The sequence below is a fragment of the Coregonus lavaretus genome, assembly GCF_964263955.1.
Source record: "Coregonus lavaretus genome assembly, contig: HAP1_SCAFFOLD_123, whole genome shotgun sequence".
In the NCBI taxonomy this organism is placed as follows: Eukaryota; Metazoa; Chordata; class Actinopteri; order Salmoniformes; family Salmonidae; genus Coregonus; species Coregonus lavaretus.
The window spans coordinates 790,051-812,506 of record NW_028165834.1 but is presented as its reverse complement, the minus strand read 5'-3'; the positions used below and the strand labels follow the sequence as shown (position 1 = coordinate 812,506).

Here is a 22,456-nt window from a genome sequence, read left to right as displayed (position 1 = left end):
CTGTAGTTTAACCCAACGAGATAAGGTCAGAAGTGTTTCCTTAAAGCTGTCTGGGTTTAAATATATTATATTGTACAGAAAGTTAATAGCTTAATCAATTGATAGTGACAGAATTAGATAACTTTCCAAGCAAAGTATTTTTTTGTGGCTATAGAAGGCTGTAACTCATATGCATCTGAGTCACGTCTTTCCTGTGTATTTTATAGCTTGATTCTAGCATAAAGCATTGCGGACCAAAGCGCTGTTACAGATCACTTTATATAATCGGATCCGTTTTATTTTCTTCAACATCTTAAACTAACAAGGGGTAGGCCTGCTTTAAACCATTTTCATTAATAAAAGGCAGGCATACCCTCTCATACCCCCTCAATTCGAGTCTTGGTTTTAACTTAACAGCCCTCCACTGACACAGAGATAGGCTATTTAAAGGGAGCAGGAATTGACCTACAAATCTATGGATATACAGTTGAAGTCGAAACCTTGGCCAAATACATTTAAACTCAGTTTTTCCACAATTCCTGACATTTAATCCTAGTAAAAATTCCCTGTCGTAGGTCAGTTAGGATCACCACTTTATTTTAAGAATTTGAAATGTCAGAATAATAGTAGAGTGATTTATTTCAGCTTTTATTTCTTTCATCACATTCCCAGTGGGTCAGAAGTTTACATACACTCAATTAGTATTTGGTAGCATTGCATTTAAATTGTTTAACTTAGGTCAAACGTTTCGGGTAGCCTTCCACAAGCTTCCCACAATAAGTTGGGTGAATTTTGGCCCATTCCTCCTGACAGAGCTGGTGTAACTGAATCAGGTTTGTAGGACTCCTTGCTCGCACACGCTTTTTCATTTCTGCCCACAAATGTTATATAGGATTGAGGTCAGGGCTTTGTGATGGCCACTCCAATACCTTGACTTTGTTGTCCTTAAGCCATTTTGCCAAAACCTTGGAAGTGTGCTTGGGGTCATTGTCCATTTAGAAGACCCATTTGCGACCAAGCTTTAACTTCCTTACTGATGTCTTGAGATGTTGCTTCAATATATCCACATTTTCCTTCCTCATGATGCCATCTATTTTGTGAAGTGCACCAGTCCCTCCTGCAGCAAAGCACCCCCACAGCATGATGCTACCACCCCGTGCTTCACGGTTGGGATGGTATTCTTTGGCTTGCAAGCCACCCCTTTTTTCATCCAAACATAATGATGGTCATTATGGCCAAACAGTTATATTTTTGTTTCATCAGACCAGAGGACATTTCTCCAAAAAGTACGATCTTTGTCCCATGTGCAGTTGCAAACCGTAGTCTGGCTTTTTTATGGCGGTTTTGGAACAGTGGCTTCTTCCTTGCTGAGCGGCCTTTCAGGTTATGTCGATATAGGACTCGTTTACTGTGGATATAGATACTTTTGTACCTGTTTCCTCCAGCATCTTCACAAGGTCCTTTGCTGTTGTTCTGGGATTGATTTGTACTTTTCGCACCAAAGTACGTTCATCTCTAGGAGACAACGTGTCTCCTTCCTGAGCAGTATGACGGCTGCGTGGTCCCATGGTGTTTATACTTGCGTACTATTGTTTGTACAGATGAACGTGGTACCTTCAGGTGTTTGGAAATTGCTCCCAAGGATCAACCAGACTTGTGGAGGTCTACAATATTTCTTCTGAGGTCTTGGCTGATTTCTTTAGATTTTCCCATGATGTCAAGCAAAGAGGCACTGAGTTTTTGAAGGTACACCTCCAATTGACTCAAATTATGTCAATTATCCTATCAGAAGCTTCTAAAGCCATGAGAACATTTTCTGAAATTTTCCAAGCTGTTTAAATGCACAGTCAACTTAGTGTCACGGTTTCGGCCGAGACTGCTCCTCCTCCTGGTTCGGGCAGGCAAAGGCGTTCGCCGTCCCCGGAGTACTAGCTGCCACCGTTGGATGTTTCGTGTGTGATTACTTTAGTCTGTCCTAATCACCTGTGTCTGTTTTGTGCTGATTACGTGTCCTATAAGTTCCCTGTTTTGTATTGGTTAGTTGTGTGTTGTTATTCGCCTGTCTATCGTTATGCGTGTTGTGTTCCGTTTGTTATTTTGTGTTTTACGCTTTGTTGCGTAATTGCGCGCCTCGGTTTTGTTCGTTTGAGGCTGTGCTTTTGTATTCGTCCCTTTTTGGATTCAGCTACCAAGACACCATGATCCAGCAACTTGAGGCCGCCCTGACCGAGGTGTCCAACACGCTGCGTCGTTTGGTGACTAGGGAGGTGCCCACGCCTTCGCACACTATCCCATCACCAACGGCCAGTCCTCCTCTCTCAGCACCGGAACCCAGTGGCATTCGGCTCTCGCTCCCGAGGGCATATGACGGTTCAGCAGCCGGGTGTCAGGGCTTCCTCCTGCAGGTAGAACTTTACCTTGCCACAATACACCCGGCGCCCTCGGGATACGAGAGCGTCTCCGCCCTCATCTCCTGTCTCTCCGGCAAGGCGTTGGAGTGGGCCAACGCCGAATGGAGGGGAATAGACGCCGCTACCATCACCTACGCGGAGTTTTCCCGCCGCTTCAGGACTGTTCGATCATCCACCAGAGGGTAAAGCGGCGGGAGAGCGTCTATTCCACCTCCGACAGGGGAAGAGGAGCGCACAGGAGTTCGCACTGGAGTTCCGGACACTAGCAGCGGATGCGGGGTGGAATGAGAGGGCCCTCATCGACCACTACCAGTGTAGCCTACGAGAGGACGTTCGTCGTGAGATGGCCTGCAGGGACACCAACCTGTCATTCGACCGGTTGGTGGACATCTCCATCCGTCTAGACACCCTGCTGGCTACCCGCGGACGTCCCGAGTGGGGGTCGTCCATTCCACCCTCCAGCAGCTCCGAGCCGATTCCTATGGAGCTCGGGGGTGCTGGCGCTAGAGAGAGGAGGAGAGGGAACCCGAGGGAGGCCATCTCCTGCACCACCTGTGGTCGTGGAGGACACACCGCGGCCAGGTGCTGGGGAGGGTCTCCTGGGAGAGGTGACAGCAGGCCACGCACTGGGGAGTCATTTCAGGTGAGTAGGCGCCCCACTTACCCAGAGCTCTCTGTGGTTACATGAGTATTCCTGTGAGATTTCCACAGGTAGCACCTCATTCCCAGCATAAGGCGCTAGTAGATTCAGGCGCAGCTGGGAACTTTATTGATCGGGCTTTTTGTACTAGGTTAGGAATTCCCCTTCGGCCGGTAAAAGTTCCATTCCCTGTCCACGCATTAGACAGCCGGCCGTTGGGGTCGGGTCTAATCAGGGATGTCACAGCACCACTGACTATGACGACGCAGGGGGGTCATGAGGAGGTCATTCAGTTCTATCTGATTGACTCTCCTGCGTACCCAGTGGTGTTGGGCCTTCCCTGGTTAAGTACCCATGATCCTACCATAGCGTGGCAACAGAGGGCTCTTATGGAGTGGTCTGCCCAGTGTGTAGGGAGATGTCTAGGTGTTTCCATAGGGGCGACCTCGGTAGAGAGTCCGAACCAAGTGCCCGCACTGCGCATTCCCCCCGAGTATGAGGATTTAGCACTCGTGTTTAGCAAATCGAGGGCAACACGGCTACCTCCTCATAGACAGGGGGACTGTGCGATAAATCTCCAGACAGGAGCAGCTCTTCCCCGGAGTCATGTGTATCCCCTGTCTCAAGAGGAAACTGCGGCTATGGAGACTTACATAGCCGAGTCCTTGGCACAGGGATACATACGGTCCTCCACTTCTCCGGTCTCCTCGAGTTTCTTCTTTGTGAAGAAGAAGGACGGGGGATTGCGACCATGTATTGATTACCGTAGTCTCAATCAGATCACAGTGAAATACAGTTACCCACTTCCACTGATTGCGACGATGACGGAGTCATTACGCGGAGCGCGGTTCTTCACAAAGTTGGATCTCAGGAGCGCGTACAATCTGGTGCGCATTAGGGAGGGGGATGAATGGAAAACAGCATTTAGCACCACCTCGGGTCATTACGAGTATCTCGTCATGCCATACGGGTTAATGAATGCTCCTTCAGTCTTCCAATCCTTTGTTGACGAGATTTTCCGGGACATGCATGGGCAGGGTGTAGTGGTGTACATCGACGACATCTTAGTGTATTCGTCTACACGAGCCGAGCATGTAGCCCAGGTGCGCCGAGTATTGAGACGACTGTTGGAGCATGACTTGTATGTCAAGGCAGAGAAATGCCTGTTCTTCCAGGAGTCTGTCTCCTTTTTGGGTTATCGGTTGTCCGCGTCTGGCGTGGAGATGGAGGTAGACCGGGTATCGGCTGTGCGTAATTGGCAAACTCCAACCACTGTAAAAGAGGTGCAGCAGTTCTTGGGTTTTGCTAATTACTACCGGAGGTTTATTCGGGGTTTTGGACAGGTTGCAGCTCCCATTACGTCCCTGCTAAAGGGGGGTCCGGTGCGTTTGCAGTGGTCGGCTGAGGCGAACCGGGCATTTGTCAAACTAAAGAACCTGTTCACCTCGGCTCCTGTGCTGGCGCATCCGGATCCCTCTTTACCATTCCAAGTAGAGGTAGACGCGTCCGAGACCGGTATTGGGGCAGTTCTATCACAACGGTCCGGCACGCCACCTAAACTCCGCCCCTGTGCGTTCTACTCCAAGAAGCTCAGCTCGGCGGAGAGTAACTATGATGTTGGGGACAGGGAGCTGTTAGCCGTAGTCCAGGCCCTAAAGGTGTGGAGGCATTGGCTTGAGGGGGCTCAACACCCTTTCCTCATTCTGACGGATCACCGTAACCTGGAGTACATCCGGGCAGCTAGGAGATTGAACCCTCGTCAGGCTAGGTGGAACATGTTCCTAACCCGGTTCGTTTTTAAGATCACATACATCCCTGGGTCCCAGAATGGTAAGGCAGATGCCCTGTCCCGGCGGTATGACACAGAGGAGAGGTCCAACGAGCCTACTTCCATACTGCCTGAGTCTTGTTTGGTGGCTCCGGTGGTATGGGAGGTCGATTCGGAAATCGAGCGGGCACTGCGTACCGACCCTACTCCCCCCGAGTGTCCTGTGGGGCGGACGTACGTTCCGCTCGAGATCCGGGATCAACTTATTTATTGGGCTCATACATCACCCTCCTCTGGACATCCTGGTATTGGCCGGACATTGCACTGTCTTAGCATGAAATACTGGTGGCCAACGTTAGCCAGGGATGTGAGGGTTTATGTCTCCTCCTGCTCGGTGTGTGCCCAGTGTAAGGCACCTAGACATTTGCCCAGGGGTAAGCTACACCCCCTGCCCGTTCCACAACGACCATGGTCCCACCTATCGGTGGATTTCGTAACCGACCTTCCCCCCTCCCAGGGGAATACCACCATTTTGGTCGTTGTGGATCGGTTTTCCAAGGCCTGTCGTCTCCTTCCCATGCCGGGTCTCCCTACTGCCCTACAAACCGCTGAGGCCCTATTCACCCATGTTTTCCGGCACTATGGGGTCCCCGAGGATATAGTGTCTGACCGAGGTCCCCAGTTCACCTCCAGAGTTTGGGGGGCGTTTATGGAACGGTTGGGGGTCTCGGTAAGCCTTACCTCGGGGTACCACCCAGAGAGCAATGGGCAGGTGGAACGTGTCAACCAGGATGTGGGTAGGTTTTTGAGGTCCTATTGCCGGGACCGGCCGGAGGAGTGGTCTAGATTTATCCCCTGGGCAGAGATGGCCCAGAACTCTCTCCGCCACTCCTCCACCAATTTAACACCCTTCCAGTGTGTTTTAGGTTATCAGCCGGTCCTGGCACCTTGGCACGAGAGCCAGATCGAGGCCCCTGCGGTGGACGAGTGGATTCGGCGCTCGGAGGAGACGTGGGACGCTGCCCATGTCCATCTGCAGCGTGCCATCCGTCAACAGAAGGCGAGCGCCGACCGCCACCGCAGTGAGGGACCGGTGTACGCACCGGGAGATCGAGTCTGGCTCTCGACTCGAAACCTACCCCTCCGCCTGCCCTGCCGGAAGCTGGGTCGGCGGTTTGTGGGGCCCTTCAAAGTCCTGAGAAGATTGAACGAGGTGTGTTACAGGTTACAACTACCTATAGAGTATAAAAATATTAACCCCTCGTTCCATGTGTCTCTTCTCAGGCCGGTGGTAGCTGGCCCACTCCAAGAGGATGAGATAAGAGAGACCCCTCCGCCCCCTTTGGACATCGAGGGGGCCCCGGCGTACAGGGTCCGGACCATCTTGGACTCAAGGCGCCGGAGGAGTGGTCTCCAGTATCTCGTGGAGTGGGAGGGGTACGGTCCGGAGGAACGGTGCTGGGTGCCCAGGAGGGACATCCTCGATCCATCCCTCCTGACAGAGTTCCACCGTGGGCATCCCACGCGCCCGGGTCCGCGTCCTCCTGGCCGTCCCCGAGGCCGGGGTCGGCGCACGGCTGGAGCCGCGCGTCAAGGGGGGGGTACTGTCACGGTTTCGGCCGAGACTGCTCCTCCTCCTGGTTCGGGCAGGCAAAGGCGTTCGCCGTCCCCGGAGTACTAGCTGCCACCGTTGGATGTTTCGTGTGTGATTACTTTAGTCTGTCCTAATCACCTGTGTCTGTTTTGTCCTGATTACGTGTCCTATAAGTTCCCTGTTTTGTATTGGTTAGTTGTGTGTTGTTATTCGCCTGTCTATCGTTATGCGTGTTGTGTTCCGTTTGTTATTTTGTGTTTTACGCTTTGTTGCGTAATTGCGCGCCTCGGTTTTGTTCGTTTGAGGCTGTGCTTTTGTATTCGTCCCTTTTTGGATTCAGTAAACTTTGTTGGACTGAGCTTCGGTGTCCTGCGCCTGACTTCCACACCACATACACCTCACCTCATGACACTTAGTGTATGTAAACTTCTGACCCACTGGAATTGTGATACAGTGAATTATAAGTGAAATAATCTGTCCGTGAACAATTGTTGGAAAAATTACTTGTGTCATGCACAAAGTAGTTGTCCTAACCGACTTGCCAAAACTATAGTTTGTTAACAAGAAATGTGTGGAGTGGTTGAAAAACAAGTTTTAATGACTCCTAAGTGTATGTAAACTTCCGACTTCAACTGTCGCAGCCTATAGCCTAATTTCATCTGTCAAACAGGTAAGCCTACCTCTTCTTTCTTAAATAACAAAGCCCTCTTGGTATTAGTAAAGTCTAATTAAAATGAAGACTGTTTAAATGAATTATGCCTACTCGAATTTGCCTACTTACATACCATGAGCTGTCCATTTCCAATTAATTATGCTGCAGCTGCTGCTTCAAGTTTCAGCACCACAATGCAAGTTACTCGAATCTGGCTTATTGTGAGGTCAATAACTCTGATAAATACATCATGGGCAAGAAACATATTGTTTTTAATCAAATAAATGATAGTAGTATCAAGCTATCAAAGTTGACCTCCGGTCCTCCTCATCTTCGGGCTCTCCTCAAACTGAACAGAACATAGGCTATAGGCTAGTCTGCATGAAAGAGTTAATTTTTTGGACTAGGCCTTATCAACAATTATTTTCGAAAGAAGCCTTTGACTCTCCTCCTGAACTGCCACCGTAGGCCTTCACAGCACAGCTATTGGCTAGGCAGCACACAAAAACGTTTTTGATCAGCAAGAACTGAGCAGGCTGGAGGCTCAGGGTTGGAATATCCATTGCAGTGTGTAATGCAGCCTAGTTTTATTTCCACCATCAATAAATACACCTAATAAGCAACTCATTCCCGAAACACTGAGAAATATAAAAATGTCATCCATTACAAATTACATGACCCTCCCCTGGACTAGATTTTTTTTTTTTTTTACTAAACCCTACCCTTGACTGAAATTGAAAAAGCATGACCTTTCCCATTTACCTCCAGGTACCAATTATGTAAATTTTGATCCATCCCTAATGGGAGTTTGAATCTGAGCTTCCTGGGCCTTAGCTAGGAGACAGGTTATACTCATAGTCTACATCTCAGATACTGATTCAGCTGTACTGGTTAATTTAGCCATTTAAAGTTTAAAACAAGCTTCCTTATATTTGTGTAAATTTTTATTTAAACAGTGCATGGACGTTAATTTATCTAATCTGAGGTGAAGATAAAATACTGAAGGTATATATTTTTAAATACAAGGCATTGTATTAGCTAGTATTAATATTTTAAATACAGAGGATGTATTTACATGACTTTCTAGTCTTTTACAGCATCTGACTGTATTTTTCATGTTTTGAAGATTGAAATTCACCCAGGCTCGAATGTTATGGTCCCAAAGAACGTCTGGAGGGCGGCAATGCAACCAGGCCAATAGTTTCACTGCGATAGCAAGAGCGCTGCGGTTGGGTGCTTTTGATATTGACACATTGCTGAAAAGCAACCTGATAGGTATGTACAGAGATTGTATAGACCGTTGAATTAGAATTACTAGAAGGGGCATACGCCCTTAGACCATGGCTATAAAAGGGGCACAGCTTTGGGGGTGAGGGGGGATTTCTCAGGCTCAATAGAATTTCGTCTCTAAGTTCGAAGAAAATAATTGGGTCATTTTTGGGGGGTCTCAAAATGCACATATAAGGATAACAGGCGTTGTGAAAAGAGGATACTTACTGTTCACCCAAACCAACACTGTTTCGAATGGGAATGTCTGTTTTACTCATTTTAATTATACTGAACAAAAATATAAACGCAACATGTAAAGTTGGTCCCATGTTTCACGAGCTGAAATAAAAGATCCCAGAAATGTTCCATATGCACTTGTTTACATCCCTGTTAGTGAGCATTTATCCTTTGCCAAGATAATCCATCCACCTGACAGGTGTGGCATATCAAGAAGTTGATTATGTGCTGGGGACAATAAAAGGCCACTCTAAAATGTGCAGTTTTGTCACACAACACAATGCCACAGATGTCTCAAGTTTTGAGGGAGCGTGCAATTGGCTTGCTGACTGCAGGAATGTCCACCAGAGCTGTTGCTAGAGAATTGAACATTAATTTCTCTACCATAAGCCACCTCCAACGTCATTTTAGAGAATTTGGCAGAACCTCCAACAGGCCTCACAACCACAGACCACGTGTATGGCGTGTATGGCGTCATGTGGGCAAGCGGTTTGCTGACGTCAACGTTGTGAACAGAGTGCCCCATGGTGGCAGTGGGGTTATGGTATGAGCAGGCATAAGCTATGGATAACGAACACAATTGCATTTTTTCGATGGCAATTGGAATGCACAGAGATATATGACGGGATTCTGAGGTCCATTGTCGTGACATTCATCTGCCACCATCACCTCATGTTTCAGCATGATAATGCACGGCCCCATGTCCCAAGGATCTATCTGTACACAATTCCTGGAAGCTGAAAATGTCCCAGTTCTTCCATGGCCTGCATACTCACCAGACATGTCACCCATTGTGCATGTTTGGGATGCTCTTGATCTATGTGTACAACAGCTTGTTCCAGTTCCCGCCACTATCCAGCAACTTCACACAGAAATTGAAGAGGAGTGGGACAACATTCCACAGGCCACAATCAACAGCCTGATCAACTCTATGCTAAGGAAATGTGTCGCGCTGCGTGAGGTCACACCAGACACTGACTGGTTTTCTGATCCCCATGCTTGCCTTCTTTTTTTTTTTTTAAGGTATCCGGGACCAACAGATACATATCTGTATTCCCAGTCGTGAAATCCATAGATTAGGGCCTAATTAATTTCTTTCAATTGACTGATTTCCTTATATGAACTGTAACTCAGTAAAATATTTAATTCTTGCATGTTGCGTTTATATTTTTGTTCAGTATAGTAAACTTGAAGGCAAAAAGGGAAGTATGATGTGAAATGGGAACCTTGTATTCCAACTGATTTTAGGCTACCAAAGCCAAGAATTTACCGCTGCGCATCGGAGTTTTGATAAAAACAGTGGCGAAAGAAAATGTCAATCTGATAATCACACGCTGCTATTTATTGTTGACCAGCAGACGTCCCTAATGTTAATTTTGAATAGATAATGAAGCTCCGAGTAATGAACCGTTTTTAGGCGCCGAAACCTTCAGAAAGCCTTGTTAGAGATATTTATGTTTATTTATTTTCCATTTTGTACTTTAACTATTTGCACATCGTTACAACACTGTACATAGCCATAATATGACATTTGAAATGTCTCTATTCCTTTGAACATTTTGTGAGTGTGATGTTTACTGTAGATTTTTTCTTTATTTCACCTTTGTTTATTTTTGATTTCACTTGCTTTGGCAATGTAAACATATGTTTCCCATGCAAATATAGCCATTAGAATTTAATTGAAATTTATATTAGAGAAAGGAAGAGATGGGAATGCCATTTGGTCAATTAATGGGGGAACGTATAACGTCATGCAGTTGCTAAACTAATCGTCACGCAATCCCCTTCTCAAATGCCGCGTTCAAAACAACTGGGAATTCAGAACTGGGAACTCGGAAATCTCCGAATTCAGTACGTTCAAGACAACTGAGAACTCGAAAAAGCCCAATTGACTCCCATTCACTCCTTGAAGGAGGTCGCTCCTTGTCCCATAATCACCCAGAATGCACCACGCGGGCCATTGAGGTAGCATGGGCAACGTACACAATGGGCGTTAATACGATTCCAATGGAGTTTCCCAATCTCCTCTAAATGATCAATTCAAAGGGCTTTATTGGCATGGGAAACATATGTTTGCCAGAGCAAGCTAAATATATTAGGTATCTCTGGCCTCGTTTTCCCATCACTAGTTGTCACTGGTGGAAACCGCGCGGGCTGATCTCCTTCTTCGTTGGGGTTTAACGGCGGTTGGCATCCAATATTATATTGCATTACCGCCACCGCGCGGGCTGATCGATGTTGAATCAATTACGTCAGTCGTTTCTCTCCGTTTTTCGCTTTACGTCTTAGGGTTTCGTCCAATTAGTGCTGAGTTTTACTTATCTATTTTTTACTTAACACTTATTTTTCTTAGAAACTGCATTGTTGGTTAAGGGCTTGTAAGTAAGCATTTCACTGTAAGGTCTACACCAGTTGTATTCGGCGCATGTGACAAATACAATTGATTTGATTTGAGACACAAAACACTTCTCTTTTCTAGGGTTTCCACTATATAGCACAGCAACAAAGTCAAAATTGGCCATATCTTAAAAATTTATGAAAAACTAAAAATTCATATATTTTTGGTCATCATTTAAGTTTAGCCATAAAGTTAGCAGTGTGGTTAAGGTTAGGTTGAAAATCAATTTTTAAGAAAATTAATTGAAGAATTGGGCGGGGTTTATGACTTTGTGGCTATGGTAACTAGTGACGATTATAGTGGAATCGGTGAGGGTAACCAGAAGTGGTCTAGTGATAATTGTTTGTGTTTCTGTTGGGCAGAGGGAGAAGGTGCTCAGAGTTAAACAAATGGGGGAAATAATTGTGAAATGTTTCGCTCTCAAGAAAAGGGCGCCATTGAAAGGAGTGATTACTGGGGTAGCAGTAAATGTTAAAGTGGACCAACTGAAGGAGAAGATTCCCGGTGTGTGTGAGGCTCGTCGTTTGGTGCGACGCAAACAGGGTGGCGAGAGTGGGGAAACAGAAGAGTCATTGTCTGTTCTTTTGAGTTTTGAAGTTGAGTCTTTGCCTGATAAAGTGAAATTAGGATATATAAATTATCATGTGCCAGCTTATGTGCCGAGTACATTACGATGTTACAGTTGTCAAATTTATGGGCATGTGGCAGCAGTATGTAGGAGGGAGATTCCAAGGTGTGAGAAGTGAACAGAAGGGCATGAGACAAAGGAGTGTGAAGCAGTGGGGAAAGTGGTGGTATGTGCTAATTGTAGGGGTGGCCATGGGGCTGGGGATCAATCAATCAATCAATTTTATTTTATATAGCCCTTCTTACATCAGCTAATATCTCGAAGTGCTGTACAGAAACCCAGCCTAAAACCCCAAACAGCTAGTAATGCAGGTGTAGAAGCACGGTGGCTAGGAAAAACTCCCTAGAAAGGCGAAAACCTAGGAAGAAACCTAGAGAGGAACCAGGCTATGAGGGGTGGCCAGTCCTCTTCTGGCTGTGCCGGGTGAAGATTATAACAGAACCATGCCAAGATGTTCAAAAATGTTCATAAGTGACAAGCATGGTCAAATAATAATCAGGAATAAATCTCAGTTGGCTTTTCATAGCCGATCATTAAGAGTTGAAAACAGCAGGTCTGGGACAGGTAGGGGTTCCATAACCGCAGGCAGAACAGTTGAAACTGGAATAGCAGCAAGGCCAGGCGGACTGGGGACAGCAAGGAGTCACCACGGCCGGTAGTCCCGACGTATGGTCCTAGGGCTCAGGTCTCTCAGTTGGCTTTTCATAGCCGATCATTAAGAGTTGAAAACAGCAGGTCTGGGACAGGTAGGGGTTTCGTAACCGCAGGCAGAACAGTTGAAACTGGAATAGCAGCAAGGCCAGGCGGACTGGGGACAGCAAGGTGTCATCATGCCCGGTAGTCCTGACGTATGGTCCTAGGGCTCAGGTTCTCAGAGAGAAAGAGAGAACGAGAGAATTAGAGAGAGCATACTTAAATTCACACAGGACACTGGATAAGACAGGAGAAGTACTCCAGGTATAACCAACTAACCCCAGCCCCCCGACACATAAACTACTGCAGCATAAATACTGGAGGCTGAGACAGGAGCGGTCCGGAGACACTGTGGCCCCATCCGAAGAAACCCCCGGACAGGGCCAAACAGGAAGGATATAACCCCACCCACTCTGCCAAAGCACAGCCCCCGCACCACTAGAGGGATATCCTCAACCACCAACTTACAATCCTGAGACAAGGCCGAGTATAGCCCACAGAGGTCTCCACCACAGCACAAACCAAGGGGGGGCGCCAACCCAGACAGGAAGATCACGTCAGTAACTCAACCCACTCAAGTGACGCACCCCTCCCAGGGACGGCATGAAAGAGCACCAGCAAGCCAGTGACTCAGCCCCTGCAACAGGGATCAGACATGTCCAGGGCGAGAAAAGCAGGTTGAGGTTTCCAGGGTAAGAGTAGAGAATAAATTGTCATGCGGAGGCAGTGAAGAAAGTAGAGGAATAGGGGTCAAGGGGGGGAGTAGGATATATGTAATAATAATATGCCATTTAGCAGACGCTTTATCCAAAGCGATTTACAGTCATGCGTGCATACAGTTTTGTGTATGGGTGGTCCCGGGGATCGAACCCACTACCTTGGCGTTACAAGCGCCGTGCTCTACCAGCTGAGCTACAGAGGACCACACAGTATGTACCAGTACAGTGGGATAGGCAAGCAAGTGATATGTTTCAGTAAGATTGGATTTTTAGTGTTTATAGCAATGGTTATTAATTGTACTTCAGGGATGGAACGTAAGTCGAAGAAAATGTAGGATGTGGTGGCAGCTGCAGAGAGATATTTGGGTGTGCGAGACCTGACAGCAGAAGAGTTACAGGGAGTGTTAAGTGGTGATGTCCCATTATTTCAGGTTGAGGGCATGAGGTAGGAGTGAGTATATTTAAATAGTGGAGAAGGGTGGGGTTAATGATTAGTAATAGTTTTGTATTTGTGAGTGTAGTGTTAGATGGTAGGGTATTTCTTTGTTTTATTTTATTTTTCAAGGAAAAGAAAAGGGAGTTGTACTCCAGTGTAATAGGTGGCGGTAATGCAACAAATTAGATGCCAACCGCCGTTAAACCTCATTGAAGAAGAAGAAGAAGAACCAGTGACGACCTCTTTCTAGTTTCGCTAGCTGTGGAGCAGTGTGAACAAATTCCAACCTAATTTGTTTTCGTAGGTAGCCGACCAAAAAGAGACCGACATCAAGGTGATATGAACACATAGCTCGTTAAAGACATGCGTGTTTGGTTACATCTTCTTCCTTGCGAAAATGTGTCGTTGTATTTTAATAAAAAATAACGTTACTTGACATAGCTAACTAGTTGGCTAGCTAGCATGCCGACAAGCAGAATGAATGGGACTCAGGACAATTGCCTTACTAGCTTCTCCACATGTGTTTTAGCCTGTTTGCTAGTTAGCTGTCTGCTAGCTATGCAGTTGGTTAGCTGCGCCAACTGGCTCGTCTGTCTACAGCGGAGGTGCCCTGTTCAAATTAGGTTGACGTTTGTGTCAACTTGAGTAGCTAGCTAGTGGTTGAACCAGCGATATGAAACCGGGAAGTTATCCAAGATAAATTACTGTTAGCTAGGTAGCCATGTGACAAGTCATCGCAGGGTATAGATTGCTGTCTGTATTCTTTGCCAGCAGCAGCATTCCAGACGCAACTACACACGATGGGGTCTAATCCAAGGCAACTGTTTGGCATTGCGAACCCAGCCTTGAATGTCATGTTTCCCTGCTAGTGTAGTAAGCTATTGATGTTGTAATCAGTACAAAAACTAGTGACAGGTCGTTGTCAGAGTAAAAGGGAAGAATATGCACACGGTTCAGAAATGGACCCCTGGCGTGTGAGAGCTAAACCTGATAGAATTGTCTGCCATGTAAAAATGTAATGTTGATATTAAGCATGTCCCATAATTTAGTAAGCTTGTAGGTTGTTTGGTTCAAGAGCTGTGAAGTGTTTCATTTCTGTTGCTAAATGTTTTGTTGCTGTTGCAGATGCCTCCAAAGAAGGGAGGAGAGGGACCAAAACAACCACCGCTGATTGGACGCTTCGGGACTTCTCTGAAGATTGGGATTGTGGGATTGCCGAATGTTGGGTTTGTACATGGCTACAATTTAGAAGTTTCCCATAGTTGTAAAGTAGGTTGTTGGAGAATCATTAGCCTGATTCACACTATGGGGCCAACCCAAACTTTACTGTGCTGGCTTGGGTGTTTTCTTTTCATATTGTTATTTCCAGCAACTAAGAGTATCATCTTTTGTTGTTCAGAAGGCTTTACCATGCAGATGTCTTGGGCTGTAGAATAGTGACTGAAACTGCGTCTTGTCATTTTTGTCAACAGGAAGTCAACATTCTTCAATGTGCTGACCAAGAGCCAGGCTGCAGCAGAGAACTTTCCCTTCTGCACCATCGACCCCAACGAGAGCAGAGTGCCCATCCCTGACGAACGCTATGACTACCTCTGCACCTTCCACAAGCCCCTCAGGTAGGGTTGTGTTTGTGAGCAGTGTGCACATTCCTGTAGAACGTTACAAATACTTCTGCATCTTCCACAAGCCTTGGAAATGTATGAGTAAACACTCTGTACCTCAAGTTTGTGTGTGTGTGCAACTTCTCTTTCTCATTGTACAGTAAGGTCCCAGCGTTTCTGAATGTGGTGGACATAGCTGGGCTGGTGAAAGGAGCTCATGCTGGACAAGGACTGGGCAACGCCTTCCTGTCTCACATTAGTGCCTGTGACGGCATCTTCCACATGACACGTGAGTTTAACACACACTCGCAGAAATGCACACACATACACTTGTATACACACACTCAAACCCACACTGTAATCCTGGTGTACATTTGTAGTGCCAAAACCACAAGCATGTGAAGCTTCCATTCTAATCAATGGGGCACTCACACCTACTCGGTGCTAGCACAGTTCAGATGTGCATGAACAACAACAATATATTCAATTCCTATTTTAGCAGTTTTGTGATGTCAAGCACCATTGCGCAGGCTGGACATAATTGTGTGTTTCTGTGTGTGTAGGTGCGTTTGAGGATGAGGACATCATCCATGTGGAGGGTAATGTGGACCCAGTGAGGGACATTGAGATCATCCATGAGGAGCTACGGCTGAAGGATGAGGAGTCTCTTGGACCAATCATAGATAAGTTGGAGAAGACCGCTGTCAGAGGAGGAGACAAGAAACTCAAACCTGAATATGTAAGTAGAGTGTGTGTGGGGTGGGTGATGAGTGTCCCATTGGGTTTGAGACTGAGGTCTGAAGCTGTGTATGTGTGCGTGATTCAAGCGCTTGAAACACTTCCATGCCCTCTCATAGATTGTTTGAGACCCACAGGCGTGCCTAGGGAGAAGGGGCCACGGAATAAACCAGAATTCAGCATTTGTTTACTCTCATGTTCTCTCCTTTCATTCCCTTCTCTTGTTCCCTCATCCCTCACTCAGGACATCATGTTGAAGGTAAAGAACTGGATTTCGGAGGAGAAGAAACATGTCCGCTTCTACAATGACTGGAACGAGAAGGAGGTACGACTGTATGTGCTCGCAAAAGAGAGAGAGCAGAGTACCTTTAGTTGCAGGGGCCTGTATACCAGCACAGACTTCTAACCCAGTGTGTTGTGTGTGTATGCAGATCGACGTGCTGAACAAATACCTGTTCCTCACATCCAAGCCCATGATCTACCTGGTCAACCTCTCAGAGAAAGACTACATCAGGAAAAAGAACAAGTGGTCAGTGGGTTCTCTTTCTTCATTCCTTATTTCCTGTCTTTCTGAATCTTACGTTATTTGGGTTGTGATGCCTGGCAGCCATTATCTGAGGAGCTGAAATGCTACTTGTTGATGGTCTGAACTTTGCTTGCAGTAGAGGTTTATTTTGTGATTGTGGCATTTTGTGCAAAATAAACACTGACAGTTTTGTATGCGCCAAAAACCCTGATCATGTTTGGTTTATTAAAGAGCAACTTCAATCAAATCAACTTTGTTATTCTAACAGAGGATTTTTTCTCTCTATGTATATACATCCCCCAGGCTGATTAAGATTAAGGAGTGGGTCGATGCCCATGACCCAGGAGCTATGGTCATACCAGTGAGTGGAGGTCTTGAGGCCAAACTACAGGACATGACCGACGAGGAGAAGGACAAATACTGTGAGGAGGCGAAGACTCAGAGGTACACACACGGACAGCTCAAACACAAAATGAACACATTTTATGATATTGTAAACAGTTACATTAATAACTGTGTGTGTGTGTGTGTGTATTGCAGTGTACTGACTAAGATCATTAAGACGGGCTATGCAGCTCTGCAGTTGGAATATTTCTTCACAGCGGGACCAGACGAGGTTAGAGCGTGGACTGTCAGGGTAAGAGACACACAGTTTGGTTCTCTCTCTCCCACAATGAGGTGTGGGTGTGACTATCAAAGCGTTATCGATTATTTCTCTCTGTCCTACAGAAAGGCAGCAAGGCGCCCCAGGCGGCAGGGAAGATCCACACTGACTTTGAGAAAGGTTTCATCATGGCAGAGGTCATGAAGTTCCAGGACTTCAAAGATGAGGGCACCGAGAATGCTGTCAAGGTGTGTGTACTTATGTGAGGCTGAGAGAAATAGTTACTGTGTCATGGGTGTGCGATGGCATGCCATAAATACTTGTCAATAGTTTTTTGTCTGATCTTATCTGGATAAAGACTGTCTGATAAAGATGGTGCTGTTCTGGATGGCTGCCGTTTTGCGGGCTCCGACCCAACTTTGCTATTTTGTGACTCTTTTGGCGTTTATTTGTACTTTATTTTCACGGAATGTATCCGTTATCATTTCTTATAACTGACAAGAACTTTTGAACATCAGATCAGCAGTTACTTAGACCAATTCCGGCTTCAATGTTGCCCCCAATTTTCCGAGTACCCAAGAGGAAACGCCGTTGTTACAGAGGCAAGAGAGGGGGCTTCCTGGTGAGATTAAGGCGAAGGGAAAACCGGCCACCTCTTCCCTCCATTCTGTTGGCCAAAATCTATGGCCTTTTGATTGTGGATTTGCTACCAACGGGACGCTTGTAACTGCAATATTCTCAACTTTTCTGAAACATGGCTTTTGGACAAGATACTCCCCATGGCTATCCAACTCGACTCCATTCACCGAGCGGACAGTAGAGTCAGGGAAATTAAGAGGGAGAGGGGTGTGCCTCTTCATCAACAACAAATGGTGTTCTGACTCGAGCGCAAGCACACCCCCATCCACAGGGCTGCAGTGGAGCGGGTCGAGCGCTTCAAGTTCCTCAGGGTCCAAATCACTAAGGACTTAATGGTCCACACACACGCGCAGTCGTGAAGAACACGCTTCTTCCCCCTCAGGAGGTTTTAAAAGTTTGGCATGGGCCCTCAAATCCTCAAAGTTCTACAGCTGCACCATTGAGAGCATCTTAACTGGCTGCATCACTGCTAGGTATGGCAACAGCACCGCCCTCGATCCTATGGCGCTACAGAAGGTGGTGCGGACAGCCCAGTACATCACTGGGGCTGTGCTCCCTGCCACCCAGGACCTCTATATCAGATGGTGTGAAAGGAAGGCCTGATAAATCGTTAGACTCACCCAAGCCATTGACTGTTCTCTCTGCTTCCGCACGACAAGCGGTACTGGTACATCAAGTCTGACACCAACAGGCTCCTGAACTTTCCCCAAGCCATAAGACTGCTAAATAGCTAACAAAATGGCTACACAGACTGTCTGAATTAACCCTTGTATTTATTCCTATTCACACTCACAGGACTCTACACACTCACGCACACTGACACTCCAACACACACATAACATTCACACATTTATACTGACTCTACCAAGTCACCTTACCCATATACATATCTACCTCTATCACTCCAGTATCCCTGCACATTGTAAATATGGTATTGGAACTGACCCTGTACAGTTGAAGTCAGAAGTTTACATACACCTTAGCCAAATACATTTAAACTCAGTTTTTCACAATTCCTGACATTTAATCCTAGTAAACATTCCCTGTCTTAGGTCAGTTAGGATCACCACTTTATTTTAAGAATGTGAAATGTTAGAATAATAGTAGAGTGATTTATTTCAGCTTTTATTTCTTTCATCACATTCCCAGTGGGTCAGAAGTTTACATACACTCAATTAGTATTTGGTAGCATTGCCTTTAAATTGTTTAACTTGGGTCAAATGTTTCGGGTAGCCTTCCACAAGCTTCCCACAATAAGTTGGGTGAATTTTGGGCCATTCCTCCTGACAGAGCTGGTGTAACTGAGTCAGGTTTGTAGGCCTCCTTGCTCGCACACGCTTTTTCAGTTCTGCCCACACATTTTCTATAGGATCGAGGTCAGGGCTTTGTGATGGTCACTCCAATACCTTGACGTTGTTGTCCTTAAGCCATTTTGCCACAACTTTGGAAGTGTGCTTGGGATCATTGTCCATTTGGAAGACCCATTTGCGACCAAGCTTTAACTTCCTGACTGATGTCTTGAGATGTTGCTTCAATATATCCACATAATTTTCCTTCCTCATGATGCCATCTATTTTGTGAAGTGCACCAGACCCTCCTGCAGCAAAGCACCCCCACAGCATGATGCTGCCACCCCCGTGCTTCACAGTTGGGATGGTGTTCTTCGGCTTGCAAGCCATGCCCTTTTTCCTCCAAACATAACGATGGTCATTATGGGCAAACAGTTATATTTTTGTTTCATCAGACCAGAGGACATTTCTCCAAAAAGTACGATCTTTGTCCCCATGTGCAGTTGTAAACCGTAGTCTGGCTTTTTTATGGCAGTTTTGGAGCAGTGGCTTCTTCTTTGCTGAGCGGCCTTTCAGGTTATGTCGATATAGGACTTGTTTTACTGTGGATATAGATAATTTTGTACCTGTTTCCTCCAGCATCTTCACAAGGTCCTTTGCTGTTGTTCTGGGATTGATTTGCACTTTTCGCACCAAAGTACGCATCTCCTTCCTGAGAGGTATGACGGCTGCGTGGTCCCATGGTGTTTATACTTGCGTACTATTGTTTGTACAGATTAACGTGGTACCTTAAGGCATTTGGAAATTGCTCCCAAGGATGAACCAGACTTGTGGAGGTCTACAATATTTGTTCATATGTCTTGGCTGATTTATTTTGATTTTCCCATGATGTCAAGCAAAGATTCACTGAGTTTGAAGGTAGGCCTTGAAATACATCCACGGGTACACCTCCAATTCACTCGAGTGATGTCAATTATCCTATCAGAAGCTTCTAAAGCCATGACATCATTTTCTGGAATTTCCCAAGCTGTTTAAAGGCGTAGTCAACTTAGTGTATGTAAACTTCTGACTTCAACTGTATATAGCTTCTTACTTCTATCACTCCAGTATCCCTGCACATTGTAAATATGGTATTGGAACTGACCCTGTATATAGCTTCTTACTTTCTTGTGTTCTTCTTATTTTTATTTCTCGTGTGTTTTTGTTCTACCTTGTTATTTTTTTAGTACTACATTGATATTGATCACTGCATTGTTGGGTTTAGAGGTCACAAGAAAGGAATTTCACTGTACTTGTGCAGGTGACATTAACTTGAAACTTGCTAAATTACTTTGTATAATGTCGATAAATTTGTTCTGGTTTGATTTGTCCCGCAGGCTGCTGGGAAGTACAGGCAGCTGGGCAGGAACTACATCGTGGAGGACGGAGACATTATATTTTTCAAATTCAACACACCCAATGCACCCAAGGCGGCGAAGAAGTGATGGGACCAACGCGACCAGTACAATAACACAGTGTTCTTGTGTCCCGTCTCATCTTGTCCTTGAGGGCAGCAGTGTTGCTGATTTTTCTCCCTTCTCCCTAGTATAATGAATGGGAGGATAGAATTAGAATGAATCAATCAATCATTCTAATTCTATGTATGGTAGGATGAAAATCGAGTGCACACTGCAACCCTTGAGGTCAGTACCAGGTCCTGAAGTGTTTCCTGGTCAGGTTATTTGGTCAGGAAAAACTCTGGGCCCTAGTCAGGACTGATCGGAACAAGGAGGGACCATTATTATTTTAAGTAAAGTAGGCATCTCTGACAGTGCCTGACCAGAAACCACCGACGTGACTTCCCTATTTGCCCCACCATACAAAATCTGCCCAGGTGCCTTTTTTGGTTTTGCTTTGGGACCCTGACTATTGCACCTACCCATACACTATTATATTCAATCTATATCTTTGCCCACCTCACACAAGACATATCTGTAACATTGTGAATAAGAGGAAGATATAAATCAGTCTTCTGATACCCTGTCCATATATAGACTCTCACTCAGTAGCTTTACTTCCATGTCTCCTTCCCTCATCTCCTTCCTTTGAAATTAAGCAAGTGAATGGACCATGGAAATGAATCGGTTCTTTGAGATCAGTATTGGAATGCAGCCAGAAAGATATCTGTTCATGATGATAAACTAAGTGCCAGGGCCCGGTTGCGTAAAACACCTTAAGTTAATTTTTCCCTTAAAGTAGCCTTCACTTTAAGTCAGTTGCACAAAACATTTTAAGGTGAATTTCCCCCTTAAATTAAGTGAAAAAGTTAAGGGTGCCCATGATGTCCCTTAATTGCTTCATTCAGTATGGATATCAATGTAAACAGCATTTGTGGAGGTGAATATTGCTTTAATTTGCTCTGGTTAGAAAAGGAAAACATCAACCAGCTAGCTAGCTACTTAGCTAAACAATGGAAGGTGCACAATCCATGGCTACAAAGCTACCTGGCTAGTTAGCTATAGCTACTCTGTAAGCTAGCTTGACATACTAGAAAGTAATATAAACAAGTTGAGAAAAAAGTAACTACAAGAAACGTGGTTTATCTTCTGAAGCAATTTCGTTATCCTGTCTTGATTGTAGAAGTTATATTTTGCTATCTCACAAAATGAAAGTGATCTCTTTGAAGATACTTTTAATCAGGCCATATCCATGGTAACCAGATACTATTTTTTCGCTATACATGCCTTTTAAATTAAGTGAAAAGGTTAAGGGTGCCCATGAGGTCCCTTAAGTGCTTCATTCAGTATGGATATCAATGTAAACTGCATTTGTGGAGTTGAATGTTGCTTTCCTCTGCCCTGGTTGTAAAAGGAAAACATCAACCAGTTAGCTAGGTGTATAACTAGCTAGCTACTTAGCTAAACAATGGAAGGTGCACAATCCATGGTAGGCTGGACAATAGAACGAGTCAAAATTCACCCAAGGCTGAAAAACGGTAATAGAACATTGGCTAAGCTGGAACACTAGCACGAGCCCATATCAAATGATTTGAATCAAACGTTCGCAGAGCCTATTTTGACTGGAATGATGCATAGAATTCCATTTCGCCTTTGTCAGTGAATCATGTCGTCTCCATGTTAACCATACTCTTTCTGCCGTACAGTACATGCCTTCAAACTACCGTAAAACCCCTTTAAGTATGCCTTACCTAAGGAAAACGTTTGAGGGACTCTATGCAACGCCCCAATTCCCTTAGGGAAGGGGAAATTATAAGATGTTTTATGCAACTGGGCCTGACACAAGAATTTCCATGGAAACGCATGTACTGCAACCACAATATGGGTCAACAATACACTCAATAAAACAAGACAGATTCAGTTTGTGTTCAAATGGGTTTTAATTGATGGGTTTACAAAAGTGTGTTGACACCAGGGTTGATGTGCTGGCGGGGTGTGTGTTGTGTTTTGAAGTGACCGGGGATGCTTGTGACAGGCTGGGGGAACATGTTGATACTGCAAAATAAATTATATGAATGGTGACATAGGTTCTGTGCATACTAGTCTAAAACAAGGAATATAGTCTGCATCTTGGTCCATGCAAAAATATTCCTTGTTGCAATGACTATTTCCCAGCACATACACGTGAACGCTTTCAGC

The 22,456-nt window shown here is 45.5% G+C and overlaps 1 protein-coding gene across 1 annotated transcript; it reads left to right on the top strand.

Annotated features, from left to right (window-relative positions):
• Window positions 1–13,632: 13,632 nt before the first annotated feature.
• LOC311115437 (obg-like ATPase 1) lies at window positions 13,633–22,177 on the top strand. Its single transcript, XM_084190615.1, has 11 exons — window positions 13,633–13,758; window positions 14,550–14,650; window positions 14,897–15,040; window positions 15,187–15,314; window positions 15,589–15,764; window positions 16,008–16,088; window positions 16,195–16,292; window positions 16,593–16,733; window positions 16,830–16,926; window positions 17,019–17,141; window positions 20,198–22,177. Exons 2-11 carry the CDS (start codon window positions 14,550–14,552, stop codon window positions 20,303–20,305), a joined length of 1,197 nt encoding a protein of 398 aa, XP_084046741.1. The 5' UTR covers window positions 13,633–13,758; the 3' UTR covers window positions 20,306–22,177.
• Window positions 22,178–22,456: the final 279 nt, after the last annotated feature.